The 18279-nt window shown below is 43.8% G+C and overlaps 1 protein-coding gene across 2 annotated transcripts in view; it reads left to right on the top strand.

Moving 5' to 3' along the window:
- Positions 1–5238, top strand: part of SGSM3 (small G protein signaling modulator 3) — a 335727-nt gene extending 330489 nt beyond the window's left edge. For both annotated transcript variants that reach the window (XM_082265578.1, XM_082265577.1), the window contains exon 21: positions 4797–5238. In XM_082265578.1, coding sequence (XP_082121704.1) covers positions 4797–4880 — 84 coding nt within the window. In that variant the 3' untranslated portion in view covers positions 4881–5238. The remainder of the gene's footprint in view (positions 1–4796) is intronic.
- The last annotated feature ends 13041 nt before the right edge of the window (positions 5239–18279 follow it).

The following is an 18279-nucleotide window of genomic DNA, read 5'->3' as shown; positions in this document are numbered from 1 at the left end:
AGTCCACTCTGAAGTGGTAAATTGCAAGTCCCTCAACCCCTCCTGTAAGAGAAGAAGGGGAAGGGGTAATGGAAATGGGGTTTGAGACCCAGCAACAGTTTACATGAACACTTCTGGACAGTCCACAGCTTTTGAACACAAGCTAGCCAGCCTTGAAGAGATTCAGCAGTCTGTCTTCTAACAATAATAATCCGGATGGGGAATTCGCACTACATTCCCCTCTTCGTCCTGCACACGGCCTGACCAGGCATGGACAAAACCATCTGGGTGGCGGACCTCCACTCGGTCCACATGAGTGGCCCGCCCATGATTCCAGTTAGTCTTTACTGACTGGAAGGTCTTCCATAAGTCCATACTGGATTGATTGCAGTGGGGTTTTTTGGGACAAAAAGAAAATCCCACACTGCTTCATCTCTCCATGTCTCTCTTATGAATTCTATTTTCAGCATGACCTCCCGCGGAGCATACAGATACTCATACACAAACTCCAATGCAACTCTCTTCTGTATCAGCCTCTGCATTCTGGAAAGTCTGGGAAGGGTTTGACGGTTCCCTCTCCCAGGTGGGGAGTATAGGGTCTCCACTCTCTGGATGAGGGAGGCATAGGCCTCACTTTGATCCCAAGCCCAGGCATAGCTTCTTGGTGGGGACGAATCTGGGACCTGATTAGAATAGACCTCACAGAATCCCAGATTCCTGGCACACTGACCTCGCACCACAGAAGCCCTAGCCTCCTCTTCAGGTGGGTCTAGACTGACTGGACTGCTCCGATCTTCAGACCACCAGTCCAATTCAGCCTCCTTTTCTGACTTCCAGACATCCAATCCCTCCTCCAAGGATCCGAACAGATGCTGGAAGCTGGGAGACCCCACATCAATGACCCCGGCCTCTTCCTCGCTGCTCACACTCACTCTTGCAGCCTCGGTCACCGCTGGCCATCGTCTCCCCTCTGCCTGTATAGGAGCAGACTTTATTTCTGCCACTGCAGCTTTCAATGCATCAGGTGGCCACTCACTGGCCCGCACTACCTGCATGCATCCTGGCTCGGACATTCGGGCCTCTCTCCATTTGCACCCTGGATCGCTGACGGATTGCATAGAATCCAGTTGCATAAGGAACCTCAACACTCCTCTTCCTCGGCCCAGGAAGGGTTCCGACAGGGCGTGAGTGACCCCAATCTCCCAAGACACATTCAATCTTCTGGGCCAACCTCCACTCTCTCCCGCCCGCAGCAGCAGATTGCCGCAATGCCTGCACTGGCCCCACACTTGCATCCGCATGGTTACATTCAGACACTGAGGACATACCAGGCCCAAATGCTCCGTGCCTTCTCCTGGGCACACGCCAGTTTCCCGTCTGGCACCATCTGCACTCCTGTATCCCACAGGGTTGATGTTGTCGGCTCTCTGATCTGCTCCGCTGGTTCTCCGCCAGCACGTGGGATAGGTTCTGTGCTCCGGCTCACTCCGGTACTCGCCATCTTGCTCCTCCACACACGTGTCTCCCTCTCAGCCCCACCCAAAGGTGGAAGTAATTTATAGACTTTCCTCCCTTCTCCAGGTTGGCTGTGCGTGAGCGGCGTCTCCGCCCACAACTCCATATTGGCGGTGGCTCCTCCTGCTAGGCAAATATTTCCAGCATGCGCTTTCCCGCAGGGTACAGTAACCCTTCCAATGCCGCTCCATCTCAGCTCAGCTTGCATGGAGGTTACTGTAAAGTGTACCGTGCCTCTCAGCTTGCACGCATCCGCCATCCTATCCACGTGCTCTAGGCCGCCATTTTCTCCGTCCACACTGACACCTTCTACTGTTAAGCAGACACAGTCCATTTGTACAGCAAGATGCATTTCTGCCGCTCTCTGACACATCGCTTGAGCAGACAATTTATAATTCAGGCAAAGATTTTTCCGTTGCCGCTGGCAACCATCACTGTGCATTTGATTCTTCATCCCACTCTCCCTATCTCCTGTAGAGCAGGCCTCACACTTCTCTTGAGCATTAGAACACAGTTTTTGAGAGAAAAATTACATTTTCAGAAGTTTTCTTCGGCCGTTGCCATTAGCAACCTTTCCCGGTAACCCAGGGTAACATCCCGGATGAGCACCCAATTGTAGCACTTCCCCCTCGAGAGCTGCTGAAAATGGCATTTTTTGGGTTCCCCTGGGTTACCATTAGCAACTGACTGCAGACACACGGCATTAAAAGTTCTTGGCTCAGACAATAATCAGTCCAGGGGATTTGGTTTTTATGTTTTATTTAGAACTAGGATGGGAGAAGGGATGAGTGGGATACTCCCAACTAATAACTATGCACAAATCTGAGGACAACTGACTGTAGAATGCGGCAAGGCCGCTGCTTCACCTTGCCACTGAAGTGAAGCTAAGATTACTGTTCCCATATTGAATAGTCTCTTCAGGGTTAACAACTTGGCACCCCCCTTTACTCTCACTGCCTGTTTGCTGACACCCGTTCGCTGACTCTAGCCACTGGAGTGGTCCCCTTCATGGGCAGACCCATTGGCAAGCTCCCCTGTACTCACGGACACTGTTCACTGTTTTCCAGAGTTGCTCTGCCTTCACCTCCACAGTCAGCTTCACTGGACCTCTGGGTTCAGCCACACCACTGGTTCACTAGGCCGACTGCCTACGACCAACCTCACAGCTGCAGAAGAGGAGACGGCCGTCACCCTCCTTCTGGGACTTGGCTTCCCACCCAAAGACCCCCTGCCTCAGGTGCTCCTGGCTTTTATACCCTATCCTATGGTGCACCACACTCGGTGCCAAACCCATTGGGATGGTATCTAAGCCTGTGTGTCATTGGTGGTGTTTCCTCCACTGTCCAATGTATCTCACCATTGGATGCAGTGGGGACACTCCCTCAGCCCAAATTAATCACACATGGAACACATGAGCAGACCTAACTAATGATCAGGCTCCCCTGATAAGAAGAAGGAGCTGCTAGGCTTTACCTACCTAGCACCTACCTAGGAGGGTGCTACTCAATTTAATACTGTAATGCAGCCAGGCTGCATAATACAGTAATAGATATGATGTTACGTTACTCTTTAACTGGTAAGTGCTGCAGCAAGGGTTCAAAAAGACCATTCTGCAGCAATCTGCAGACTGCTCATACAAAGAAGCAGTTCAGCTCTCCCATGGCCTAACATAACCCCAATTACTTTTTTAACATTCCTTGTGCCATCTTGGTAAAAGTGGTGCTTTGCTTCCCTAATGTCAGAGCCATCACCATGTAGAACAGTGAGCAGGACAGTAGCGACATCACGATACCTCACTCTAAATCTTTTCAGACTAGCAATCAGAGGTAGTAGTGCCTTAATTGCACATCTATGAGGTTTTCAGCACAGAAGTGCCTGGGCACCCTCGCATGCACAGGGGGGGCGCTTGACACTCTTATTTCTCAGGTGGAATTCCAGACAAAAGGTACATTTTCAAGGTACTGCTTAAGTACAACTTATATTTTAAAATATTCCCTATAACATAGCAAACTTTCACTTTTTGTGTTCAGGTCCACTCCAAATATGTGATCCAGCTTTAACCACTTGACGTCCAGGAGGTTTACCCCCCTTCCTTACCAGACCATTTTTGCTAAATGGCACTGCGATACTTCAACTGACAATTGCGCGTGAGGCACTGTACCCAAATAAATGTATTTCCTTTCTTTCCCACAAATAGAGCTTTATTTTGGTGGTGTTTGATCACCACTGGGTTTTTTTTTTTTTGTGCTATAAAAAAAAAACATAAGTTTTTGAAAACAAAAAATGTTCACTTTCCGATATCAAACATATAAAATAAAACATTAGAAAATCAAATTTCTTGACAAATGTATGCCAATATGTATTCTGCTACATATTTTTGGTTAAAAAAAAAAATCCCAATAAGTGTATATTTATTGGTTTGAGCAAAAATAATAGCATCTACAAACTATGGGCTATATACTGCAATTTTTTTTTTTACTAGTAATGGCTGAGATCAGCGACTTATAGCAGGACTGCGATATTGCGACTGACATTTGGACACTGATACGTTTGACACTTTGTGGGAACCAGTGACAATTATCAGTGCTAAAAATATGCTCTATCACTGTACTAATGACACTGGCTGGGAAGGGGTAAACCTCAGAGCGATCAAAGTGTTAAATGTGTGCCTAGCTAGTGTTTAGATGTACTATGTGAGGTGCTTTTATTTAGGGGAAGTAATAGATTTTATTCCCGACTGTGCGGGAAAAGAAAATCTATTACTTCCCCGCTGAAAGGACAAGGCTCTGCCTTGTTTAGTTTACATAGGCAGGGCCCTGTCCTGTGTATATTCATGACGATCGCTGGGTTCCAGTGGTAATCCATTGGCTGGCACCCGGTGATTGACATCTGCTGTGGTAAAAAACAACAGGGCCGGGTCGCCAGCGGTGCACATGTGCACCCCCTACCTGGAAGTGTCAGATCACATACTAGGTACATGATCTGGTGCAGCCAAGCTGCCTTCCTGCCCTATATCTAGGTTATATGGTCGGCAAGCTTGTTAATGTTGGCTACCCTCAAAAAAAGAAAATAGTGCGCTTTTGTTTGAGGATTTGCTCATTTTCCCAGTGTCTGGAATATATAGGCTGCAGCAGTCTCATCGGGTTTATTCATTTAAATCTTTAAATCAGGGTGTACTGAGCACAATAATTTATTTTACAATAATATTGTTGGCTATAGCTGAGTGTATAAAATTTTGCTACTGAAATCTAATGTAAAAAGGTAAAACAAAATTACCTTTATGCCTTGTTCATGTATTTCAGGAAAAGGAGAAGAAGCCCCTGAAGGAAGGTGTGCAGGACATGTTAGTTAAACACCATCTCTTCAGTTGGGACATTGATGGATGATGGTTCTAATCTTCTGCTGACCCTATAGAGCTTAATTAAACTTCATTCCTGCTGTGCACTTTTATATTACTGTTCTACTGCCAAGGACTCTCTCAAGAAACTCTTGTTCATACACAAAAGTCTGGATTTACACTCCAGTTTGAATGTAAAAGGAGAAATGCTATACCACTTAGAAACAACGGGAAGAGATTGTGTCACATTTAATGGTTCAACGCCACTTGACCTACTCTTTCATTCTGTCATTTTCATTTGGTCAGTTTGAGTTTGTCTGAAAATATAAGAGTGGATGTGCCATTGTCATATAGTTCTGTAGCTGTGTGTATATATAAATATATACAAGTGTATATTTTGAAACCAATATGTATATTCTGCTTTTTTATCACATACCCTGTACACACACATTCCTACCTCTTGCCATTTGTTTTCACTGCTGAACCACAACACCTTTAAAAAAACACCAGTGTAAATGATCTACATACAGGGATCATGTTGGTCACGTTGTTGCTTCCAAAAATTACCCACCCACCTTTGTTAAACTTGCTGCCCCACTCCAAGTAGATGTGCTGCGATTAGGCGGCACAGCCAGGCACCACAATGCACCCCTATGTACAAATGTACAGTGTGTATAGAAAAGAATAACCCCCTGCTGCATTTACTCAGTGCAACGTGTAACATCCAGGTGAAAGATACAACACCAACATGTCAGAAAAAAATACAAATTAAAAAACAGAATCACTGAGTTGGAAAAAGAATCACCCCCTTTTGTCAGTATTTAGTTGAATCACCTTTTGCTTTAATTACAGCCTTAAGTCTGTTGGGGATCTGGGATACTAACTTTGCACATCTAGACTTTGCAATATTTGCCCACTCTTCTTTGGAGAACTGCGCAAGTTCAGCTAAATTTGATAGTGACCATTTGTGGACTGCACAGTCTTTAAGTCATTCCACAGATTTTTAATGGAGTTTAAAGCAGAACTCTGAGATCGGCAAAAAAAAATCTCCCATAAGTGCACCTCCCTACACAAAACACTAAACCGTTAATACATTTGTGAAATTCCTTACCATTGAAGAAAAAGGTCTATCTGAATTTTCAGAAAGTCAGCGCTTTAATTCAAAAGATGCAGCATCTATTCTGCCAAGGAGTAGGTGTTACAGCAGGGATTACATCATATCCTCTTCTGTCTCTTTACACGAAAAAGAACTACATTTCCCATTAACCTTTCGGGATTGCAGTAAATGTGGGAGGGTACACTAGGTCTGTACATGTTAAATGTAAACTTGCCCACTTCATCATAAATCACATCCCTCTTTCTCCAGCCTCACTGCTCAGCACAACACAGACAGTGAGGTGAAATTCTTATAAATGTAAAGCATGCAGATGCACAATATTTAGTTCATTCTATGTAGTCTACTCTCATTAAATATTGAATTCTCCGTCCTCTGGGTTTTTTGTTAATGGCTGTGGCTGCAATTTTCACATGCCAGCTCTAACAGGAGATAAACAATTTTTCCCTCATGCTTTATTTAATCATTACTGAACTGTAGACAAATGCCCATATTTATATATTATACACACTGTACTATGCTGTGTAGCACTGCCCCCTTGGGAGCTGCTCAGAACGGATTCCCCTCGGTAACCCTTAGCAACAACTTGTAAATTCTTTGCACTTTAAGTCCTTGGCTCAGTCAGTAAATAGTCCAGGGGATTTGTTTTTTTGTATTTTATTTGAACTTGGATGGGATAAGGGATGAGTTGGATACTCCAACTTGATAACTATGCACAATCTTGAGGACTTATCTGTATTGAATGCGGCAAGGCCGCTGCTTCACCCTGCCACTGAGGTGAATTGTTGAAAGGCGAACTATACGGTAGATTGCTCTTCAGGGTCTAACTTGGCACCCCCTTTCTCGCTGATTGTGTGTGCTGACCTTCTGTCCACTGACCTCACTGGAGTGGTCCCCTTCCTGGGCAGACCCCTGGCAAGCCCCCTGGTACTCACGGACACTGTTTTTCCCAGGTAGCTCTGCCTTCAGCTCCACTGTCAGTTTCCTCAGGACTTCTCTGGCTCAGCTCCACACCTGGCTCACTAGGCTGACTATAAAGCAAGAATATATCGGCGCAAGCAAACAGATAACATCCAAGCTGCTGAACACCAAGGTAAAAATACAACACCTCAATAATAAGTCAAACAAATATACAGTGCATCACTAAAACGATCAATAAGGGTAAAAGACATGTTAAAAATCTCAGGTATAATTTCTCAAGTAAAAAGTCCATAAGTCGGAACTAAAACCACTGTAAAATCCTTAAATAAGGGAAAGGGAAATATCCATTGGTACAATAAAGATCCAGGAAAAAGTGCACAGTGCTGAAAACAGTCCAAAAGGTGCTCTCACTCAGTGCATAATCCTCCACCAGTGATGCTAGCCTCTCACCTGAGGGCTGTAAAAAAACAGCCTTGAACTTGTAAAACCAACACACAGCACAGCAGCGTCTTCACACTAGATCTCCATATACAGACTGCTTCGGATATCCCCTTCACTCAGAAGATCATATGATTCCTTTTTAGATGTGGCCTCATGGCTGATGGTAAGCATTTATGAAAACGTTCATTGTAAAACTGTCTCGGTGAAAAGATTTAGGACAGGTTGAGCTTTCTTATTAACATACAAGCCCAGCTTCTAGTTTACAACTGATATTAAGATCTCCTAGTACATTGCAGATAGGGTTACAGTGCCTTGCGAAAGTATTCAACCCCCTTGAACTTTACGACCTTTTGCCACATTTCAGGCTTCAAACATAAAGATATAAAACTTTATTTTTTTTTTGTGAAGAATCAACAACAAGTGCGACACAATCATGAAGTGGAACGAAATTTATTGGATATTTCAAATTTTTTTAACAAATAAAAAACTGAAAAATTGGGCGTGCAAAATTATTCAGCCCCCTTAAGTTAATACTTTGCAGCACCACCTTTTGCTGCGATTACAGCTGTAAGTCGCTTGGGGTATGTCTCTATCAGTTTTGCACATCGAGAGACTGAAATGTTTGCCCATTCCTCCTTGCAAAACAGCTCGAGCTCAGTGAGGTTGGATGGAGAGCGTTTGTGAACAGCAGTTTTCAGTTCTTTCCACAGATTCTCGATTGGATTCAGGTCTGGACTTTGACTTGGCCATTCTAACACCTGGATATGTTTATTTGTGAACCATTCCATTGTAGATTTTGCTTTATGTTTTGGATCATTGTCTTGTTGGAAGACAAATCTCCGTCCCAGTCTCAAGTCTTTTGCAGACTCCATCAGGTTTTCTTCCAGAATGGTCCTGTATTTGGCTCCATCCATCTTCCCATCAATTTTAACCATCTTCCCTGTCCCTGCTGAAGAAAAGCAGGCCCTAACCATGATGCTGCCACCACCATGTTTGACAGTGGGGATGGTGTGTTCAGGGTGATGAGCTGTGTTGCTTTTACGCCAAACATAACGTTTTGCATTGTTGCCAAAAAGTTCGATTTTGGTTTCATCTGACCAGAGCACCTTCTTCCACATGTTTGGTGTGTCTCCCAGGTGGCTTGTGGCAAACTTTAAACGTCACTTTTTATGGATATCTTTAAGAAATTGCTTTCTTCTTGCCACTCTTCCATAAAGGCCAGATTTGTGCAGTATACGACTGATTGTTGTCCTACGGACAGAGTCTCCCACCTCAGCTGTAGATCTCTGCAGTTCATTCAGAGTGATCATGAGCCTCTTGGCTGCATCTCTGATCAGTCTTCTCCTTGTATGAGCTGAAAGTTTAGAGGGACAGCCAGGTTTTCGTAGATTTGCAGTGGGCTGATACTCCCATTTCAATATTATCGCTTGCACAGTGCTCCTTGGGATGTTTAAAGCTTGGGAAATCTTTTTGTATCCAAATCTGGCTTTAAACTTCTCCACAACAGTATCTCGGACCTGCCTGGTGTGTTCCTTGTTCTTCATGATGCTCTCTGCGCTTTAAACGGACCTCTGAGACTATCACAGTGCAGGTACATTTATACAGAGACTGGATTACACACATGTGGATTCTATTTATCATCATTAGTCATTTAGGTCAACATTGGATCATTCAGAGATCCTCACTGAACTTCTGGAGAGAGTTTGCTGCACTGAAAGTAAAGGGGCTGAATGATTTTGCACGCCCAATTTTTCAGTTTTTTATTTGTTAACAAAGTTTGAAATATCTAATAAATTTTGTTCCACTTCATGATTGTGTCCAACTTGTTGATTCTTCACAAAAAATTACAGTTTTATATCTTTGTTTGAAGCCTGAAATGTGGCAAAAGGTCGCAAAGTTCAAGGGGGCCGAATACTTTCGCAAGGCACTGTATTTATGGCAAACACAGATTCTCCAGTCCCCTCACTCTCATAGCGGTTTAAACACACTGCACCTTTTGGACTGTTTTCAGCACTGTGCACTTTTTCCTGGATCTTTATTGTACCTGAGACTGGCACAAAAGCCTGTGTATCATTTGCCAGGTTTCCTCCACTGTCCAACATGCCTCCCTATTGGATGCAGTGGGGACACTCCCTCAGACCAGATGAATATACAATGAGCAGGCCTAACTAAAGATCAGGCTCCCCTGATAAGCAGATGGAGCAAAACAAATGCTTTTACCTAGCACCTGTCTAGGAGGGTGCTACAGCTGTAATTCAGTATTTGAAATATTCCCACCCCTGCAGCTTTGAGATCTTACCAACGGCATTCATACTTAGTCAGGTTGAAAAAGACACAAATCTATCTAGCTCAACCAATAAAAAAGAAAACACAACCATACAATCCTATATACACAATCCTATACCCACAGTTGGTCCAGAGGAAGGTGAAAAACCCCAGCAAAGCATGGAAATTTCCTTCCAGTGCTTGTATGGTGTAAATGAGCACATCCCTAGCTGAACATTGAAAGAAAAAGCCAGGACATGCTGCTTTACAGCCCAGCCAGTCTCTGCACTAGATTTCCCACCACACTATCATAGTCACACTGTATAATGTATCTTGATCACGATCAGAACTATACTATTGTCCCCAATAGTATAGTCTCCCCAAAAACGCAGTTTGGTTTTTACCAAAGACCTGTAGCAGAACACATTTTGGCTTAAATTTATAAAGAAATTTGATTTTTATTGGATATGTTTTATAACAAAGTAGAAAGAATAGTTTTTTTTAGGGGGGGTAGTTTTTTTGGGGGGGGGTTTCTTCTTTTTTTTTTTTTTTTTTTTTTAGAATTTTGTTTGTTTTTAAAATAAATAAAAATCCAGTACAACCAAAAGAAAGCTCTATTTTTTTTTGAAAAAAAAAATATAAATTTAATTTGTGTACAATGTTGCATGACCGCACAATTGCCAGTCAAAGTGGTACATTGCTGAATAGCAAAAAATGCCCGGGTCATGAAGGGGGTAAGTGCCGGTTCATACATATGCGATGCGGGAACCCTGCGACTCCACTGTGAATTCCCGCATCGCACTCGACTCGCAGGCAGTTCACACTGCCATATGCGAATCGCTGGGGGTGTCAATGCAAAGTTAACGACACCTCCAGATCAGTTCGCATATCGCAGTGCGATTTGTCAATTCGGACATGAATCGGATCGCATAGGTGGGAACACCCATGCGATCCGATTCTGGTGCGGACCAAAAAAGGGTCCTGTGAGACTTTGACCACGCAATTGCCAGGTAAAGTGGCACATTGCTGATTAGCAAAAAATGGCCGGGTTATGAAGGGGTAAAACCTTTCGGAGGTCAAGTGGGTAAATAAATGGTAGAAAAGACGGCTTTGTTTTTGTTTTGAAGCCATGTGCGTAAATTTATAGAAAACAAGTGATCTTATCAGAAAAGCACAAGTAAAATCGCCAAGCATTGTTATACCAAATCGAAACATATATTTATGAGTATATGCATCCATTTTTTTTTTTACCCCCACCACTAGTTTTATAACTCTACAGTACTGTAAATGTTTTAGGCAGGTGTGAAGAAATGCTAAAAGAAAAGAATACAAAATGCAAAGTAAGAATCCTTTTAAAATATAATTTTAACTATTTTTATCAATTTACAAAATGTAAAGTGAGCAAACAGAAGAAAAAAAAAAGCAATGTTTTGTGTGACTACCCTTTGGCGTCAAACTAACATCAATTCTCCTAGGTACACTGTGCTTGTGCACACAATTTTTAAAGAACTCAGTAGGTAGGTTTTCACTAACATTCCCTGGATGTGTGTCCTTTTGCAGGCCAATCACACTCCTCCCTGATGGTATGGCATGATTGTGTGTCTGCCTATATTTCTCAGCATTGAGAACAGTAGAAGCAGCTATCTTCAGTGTAAAGTAGAACAAGGAGTCCTGGAAGTAATGGTTTGCCCACCACCCATGGGGCCCTGATCTTAACATCATCAAGTCTGTCTGGGATTACATGGAGAGACAGAAGGAGTTGAAGCAGCCTACATCCACAAAAGATCTGTGGTTCTCCAAGATGTTTGGAACAACCTACCTTCTGAGTTCCTTCAAAAACTGTGTACACAAGCACTGTGTGCACCTAGAATTGATGCTGGTTTGAAGCCAAAGGGCAAACCAAATATTAATTTGATTTAGATTTTTCTTCTGTTAATTTACTTTCCATTTTGTTAGTTGATAAAAATAAACTATTACTTCATCTGATGGCATTCTTAATTTACAGTATTCTTTCACACCAGCCCAAAACCTTTGCACAGTACTGTACCTTTCTGATATAGATACAGATCGGATTGTTATATTACAGAGGGGATGGGATGATTTTAGATCAGTGGCTTAACAACCACTTTAAGTTCACCCAGAAACTGATGTCGGTATTTTAAGATCAGTCACTTAATTTCCATTGTTAGGGTCCTTTCACACGAACGATCCGATCAGATCTGTCAGTTTTTCAGGTGGACCTGATTGGGTGCTCCATGCATCCCTATGGGGCAGCAGATGTTAGCGGAGACATCTCCGCTGACACTCACTGCTATCCGTTTACCATCCTATCCGTGAAATACAAACTGATGGAAACCCTATTTTCCATCCGTCCAGCGAATGGGATCAGATGAGAATGGACAGGCGGTCCGTTCTCATCCGATTCCCCCCATAGAAGACAGCAGAGATCTGAAGGCTCTGTCTCCGCACACAGAGCGGAGACGGAGCTGTCAACCGGCTGCTCAGCGGGGATCGGCGAATCGATCCCCCGCTGAGCAGAACGGACTCCGTCGGCAGATGCAGGCCGTGTGAAAAGTCCCTTAGGCTGGTTTCTCTGAGTCAGTCCTTATGGATTTTAGATAAATGGCAAGATCTCCCTACCATTATTTCTGAGATCCTTATCCACCTGATTTTGAGTGTTCCTGTCCAGCTTTGCATGTTCTTGCACCCTTTGTTCCATTCTCTCTAAGCTAAAATAAAGAGATGAAAATCAGTAGGCAGAGTAGGACCCTCCAATAATGGCCACATCAAGTGTGCAGACAATGGAACTGAAGTTTAGGGAATATTCATCTGCTATACGTCAAAACTTGGTGGTTTGAATATCCAGCATACAGTAGGTATAAAAAAAGATTCAAGCTATTTAAAATAATTAAATTTTTTTTGCTTTGCAAACACATTTTATTCTGCTGTATTTACTTATAACATCCAAATGAAAGATATAACACCAACGTGTCAGAGAAAAAAATCAAAAACAGAATGACTGAGTTGGAGAAAGGATCACCCCCCTCCTAAAAAAATGACTTGTAATCTCAATCAGGTGTAGCTATCATCTTCTCAATGGCACACAAAGCCATTTGACTTTTATTTTGATTAGTGCTGCATGAAAAGAGTTTTCCTGGAGCATTTCACTCCCTGGTAGTGCAACTGATGCAAACAATCAACTATGGGCGGAAAGACACTGAAATGTTTTTGTATCCATCTCCTGACTTGCCTGTCCAAAACTTTAACCTGGAGATCTTTCGACAAAGGCTTTATCAATGCCTAGAACCACAATGAAGTTTATTATTATGAAGTGAAAGGTATTTGGTACAGCACAGACCCTCCCTGGATCAGGATGTGGCTCCAAACTGGATAAAAGAGCCAGAAGGAAACCGATCAGAGAGGCTACCAAGAACCCTACAGAAACTCTAAAGTAGTTGCAGGAATTTATGACAAAGAGTGGTACATGTGTGCATGTGACAGCAATATCGATAATTTTCCATAAATGTGGCTTGTTTGGGAGGATTGCAAGAAAAAAGCCTCTCCTCAAGAAAGGACACGTGCAGTTATGACTGAGCTTTGCCAAAACGCACCTTGAAGATTCTGAGGCCACATGGAAAAAGGTGTTTGTCCTTGCTTGGCCAGTCAGAGCCCAGACTTATTCCACAGATTTTCAACGGAGTTTGACTTGAAGACTGCAGTCCTCAAATAGTCACCATCAAATTTAAATGTACTTGAGCAGTTCTGCAAAGAAGAGTGGACAAACATTGCAACGTTAGTAGAGCCATATCCCAAACTTGTATAGTATAAGTTGCACTGAGTAAATACAGCTGGATAAACCAAAAACTTTTTTTTAGGCTGCAAAGCAACCAAATGTGATTTTTTTTTTCTTTACCCATTGTATTTATCATATTTTGGTGTGAAGTGATATTAAAGCGGAGTTCCGGGCACAAAAACGATATTTTTTTTTTTTGCCCCTCCGCTAGGTAGACCTCACCTGAAAAGGAATTGGATAGTTAATTTTTTTTTTTTTTTTACTTACCTTGTAATTGAAGATCGAAGATACTCACCTCAGAGTACTTCCTCCCTCGGAGCCGCGGCTCACCACGTTACTTCCTGTCTCGCTATGATTCCTGGGAGCTGAACGTCATAGATCCCAGGAATCAATGCGACGGCACCGGCCCCGCTCGTCATTTCCGGGCGACGCCGCATTCCCCTGCTAAACAGCTTCTGGGCATGCCCAGAAGCTGTGGAGGAATGCGGCGCCGCACCGGAAGTGACGAGAGGGGCCGGTGCAGGCGCATTCTGGGACAAGAAGACGCAGAAGAAGACACAGAAGAGGACCGCGCCGGCTTCAGCTGCCCACAAGAGAGATGGAAACGCTGTGGAAGAAATTTTATAAGTAAGTATTTCTTCTAAAAGGTAAGTGCGAACCGGGACAGATCAGAGGCTAGCCATTGTGGAATGTGCTAGCCCTGACTGTCCCGGGGGTATGTTTAGTAAAAAATGACTTGTGTGCCCGGAACTCCGCTTTAAGACCCCTTTGGCTATAAACTGATGTGCTGCAGCACCCTTTGAACATGTACATTACTTTGAGATCTCGATTGTATAGTTCCTCACCTGCTTTCTCTGCTGGTGCTGTCGTCTTTTGTTGTCGTCAGGCTGCTCTTTAAAAGTATTTTAGCATAAAGGCGGTAGTGTTAAAAAAAATTCTTCTCTTCAGTCTTCACAAAAGAATTGGGGGGCTACACTAACCCAGCTTGTAAGGCCAAACTAAATAATACACGTCAGGAAGTACCGCCATGCCTAACAGAAGATACAATTAGAACTAAACTAGAGAAACTTAACATAAATAAATCACCGGGACCGGATGGCTTGCACCCAAGGGTTCTTAGAGCTCAGCCAGGTGATTGCCAGACCATTATTCTTGATCTTTAAGGATAGTTTACAGACGGGTATGGTGCCAGCTGATTGGAAAAAAGCCAACGTGGTACCAATATTTAAAAAAGGGCAGAGATATATCCCGGGTAACTATAGGCCGGTCAGCCTAACATCAGTAGTCTGCAAGATTTTGGAGGGGATGTTAAGGGACCACATACAAGACTTTAGTAATGAAAATGGTATTATTAGTAGTAATCAGCATGGATTCATGAAAAATCGTTCTTGCCAAACCAATCTATTAACCTTCTATGATGAAGTGAGCTGCCACCTAGATAAAGGTAAGCCTGTGGATGTGGTGTATCTGGACTTTGCAAAGGCCTTTGACACCGTTCCCCACAAACGCTTACTGTTCAAAATAAGGAAGGTAGGTATGGACCATAAGGTGAGTACCTGTAAAGAGAACTGGCTCCAGGGGAGAGTGCAAAGGGTGGTGATTAATGGGGAGTACTCGGATTGGGCGGGTGTGAAAAGTGGGGTCCCCCAGGGTTCTGTCCTGGGACCAATCCTGTTTATTCATAAATGATCTAGAGGAGGGGATATCTAGTACAATCTCAGTATTTGCGGATGATACTAAACCAAGCATGCCAATATCTTCTATGCAGGATGTGGAAAGCGGACCTGAACAAAATAATGGGGTGGGCAACTACATGGCAGATGAGGTTTAATGTTGAAAAATGTAAAGTAATGCACTTGGGTTCCAGAAACCAGAAAGCAAGCTACTCACTAGGTGGGGGAACCTCTGGGTGAGTCTAGGATTGAAAAGGACCTGGGGGTACTGGTAGACAACAGGCTTGGCAATGGCATGCAATGCCAATCTGCTGCAAGCAAAGCCAACAGAATACTGGCATGTATAAAAAAGGGGATTCACTCCAGAAATAAAGAGATTCTCCCCCTCTACAAGACTCTGGTCCGGCCACATCTGGAGTATGCTGTCCAGTTCTGGGCACCGGTCCTCAGGAAGGATGTGCTGGAACTGGAGAGAGTCCAGAGAAGGGCAACAAAAATAATTAGGGGAATGGAGGACATCCGCTATGAGGAAAGACTACAAGCTCTGAACTTATTCTCTCTGGAGAAGAGACGATTGAGGGGGGATATATCAATATACAAATACTGTACTGGTGACCCTAGCATAAGGAACAAACTATTCAGAGAAAGGGAACACAATAAGACACGTCGCCACTCACTAAAACTAGAGGAAAGGCGGTTTAACCTTTAAATATGTAGGGGGTTCTTCACTGTAAGAGCAGTAAGGATGTGGAATTCTCTTCTCGTATCAGCAGGGAGCATTGATAGTTTCATAAAACAATTACATGGGCACCTCGAAGACCACAAGATACAGGGGTATACAATGTACGGTTAACAGCAAACACACACGCACATCATAGGTTGAACTGGATGGACTGATGTCTTTTTTTTTTAACACAGAGAATGATCAAGAATGGCACAGGTAGAGATACAGCTACTACAACATAATCAAAATAAATAAAGTTATTAATAATCGCTAGTTACAGAGCGAAACACGTCAACCTTTACTGTACCCCACACTGTCTGTGATGTCTTTTGCATTAAGGATCAATAAAGGTGAAGTGTTGCAGCGAATTTCGGATTTCTTTTGATTGTGTATCTGCAGACGAGCTGTGCTAGCACCTTCACCTAAACCCTGACTATGCTGTGGATGGATGGCCAATGTGCTCACCTGGAGCGGTTTTCTCTTCAGTACAACATAATAATGCTTGTGAATGTTCTGTGGGAGTGTAAACTTACACTAAAAAGGCCATAGGTCCAAAGATATCTGTTGCAGCTCCTCAGTGAGACTGACATAATCTCTGCAATATATAAAGGGAACAGCAGAGATTGCCAACTAAGTGCAGTATAAAGTAAATAAAATCACAAAATTACATGGTTTTCAGAACATAACGGCTCATTTTTCAAGGCTTGAAATAGAAGCAGTTACACTCTAAAACATGTAGCCAAGCTACGCACCTCCTCCCAGGTGTGACCTCACTTCCGATCCTGTGCAGTCTATGAACTCCAAGATGGCTCTAGGATTTTCATGTTATGTTTGTGGTGTCCTACACAGCTCCTGACAATGGCATCTGCACTGGGTACATGTGGCTTGTGATTTATAATAAAGACTTTTTCTATATACTGCACTTAGTTGGAGCCCTCTGCTGTTTCTTTAAAAAAAAACATAACTTTTTAGCTTTAGTTGTTAAGACTGCATGCCTCCTGCTCTTCCTGGTCAATACTTCTTCAAATGATATGGCCTGGCTCCTAATAACAATGATTGCAATATTCAAAGGTTTATATTACATAGTTACATAGTTTGTGAGGTTGAAAAAACTGAATTTCTCTGTCGCTCATTGACAGACGTAGTCCTCGTTGATTAATAACAACTCGGGTTATACTGCCCTCTACAGGAGTAGGACTAGACAGGAAAGAAAATGTTCTGGCCACACCCTAGGGGCAGTCCCAGAGGGTATATCCTCTCACTTCCTGCTACAGCAAATCAGTTTTTTTCTGTCTAGTTAGGAGTAAGGACCTAGATTCCTTGCTAGGATCTTCGGTCCTGGCAAGATTTTTTTTTTAGAAATACTTTTTTAGACAGCTTTTTTTCTCCAGTGTTCCTGTGAGATCTTCAAGCAAGTACGCTGAAACTGGGCGACGGGCTGGATGTTGAGATCCAGTGGTCACCCCAGTTCAGCCTACGAGCGCGTGCAGGCCATAGCTCCGCGCTGGGTCGGCCACGACATAGTCCCACTGGACGGGGACTGACCCTGCGAGTTAAACGTCTCGCCTGGACACCAATGACCAACAGAGTCACGGCGTCCGTATTGGTCGACAGCCCCCCCACCCCGGTGGAGAGGGGTTCTGTCAGGAGTTGGCGCCCGCCTGGTTCCGGTATGGTGAGTAGAATGTTTCCCCTCTCCCCCTGTCGGGTTGTTGGTGTACGCGGGCCCCTCTCTGGGATGGTCGGACACTCGGTTTTATGGGTCTCCCCTCTATCCTATAACAGGTCACAGATCCCCCAATTTGAGTGTGATTTTTGTGAATAGAAACCAGGAGGCTTGGTTTGGGAGCTGACTATCTAAAGTCACTATATGACTAATAAGGGTGACTGAAGTCAGTGGCAGACTACTAAAAGGCATTACTATTGAGGTATAGAGGTATCCTACCTGTCTAGTGTGTACACAGGCCGATGCCTATGCCTGAGTTACTGCAGCCACAGATCGCCATCCCTCCAGAAAGCCGGTCACTTCCACAGGCCACACAGCCTCCCGCAGGCCGAGGCACTTCCACAGGCCGAATGCACACATCCCACAGGCCGCTTGCAAGCCGCCGCTATCCTACACAGGCCGCCGCCATTTTCCTGCAGATCGCACAAGGCCGCCATATTGGCGTAGCCTCGTGTCTCCAGCATGGGGGCGGCCATGTTTGAGGTGACCAAACACCTCATGGAGTAATTGGGAGGAGCCGGAAGTTGTGTAAAGGGGCGGAGCCGCCTCCTTGGCCCAGGGAAAGCAAGCCAAAGACTTCCTGTCTGTAACAGACAGTGCTGGAAGCAGGTTGATAAGAAACTTCTGTGCATCAGGTGAGCCTTGGGGTCTCTCTCTCTTTCTGAGGGGTCCAAGCAGGTAGACTGAGGGGCGCTACTGCGCTGGGGGACAAAGTTTAAAAAAAAAAAATGTTTTTTTCGTGCAATTAATTTTTTTGTGTTTGCTGGCAAGTGTCTTGTTACATGAACCCT

The sequence above is a fragment of the Pelophylax lessonae genome (assembly GCF_965119305.1).
Source record: "Pelophylax lessonae genome assembly, chromosome: 8".
NCBI lineage: Eukaryota > Metazoa > Chordata > Amphibia > Anura > Ranidae > Pelophylax > Pelophylax lessonae.
This window is presented reverse-complemented; position numbering and strand designations above follow the sequence as displayed.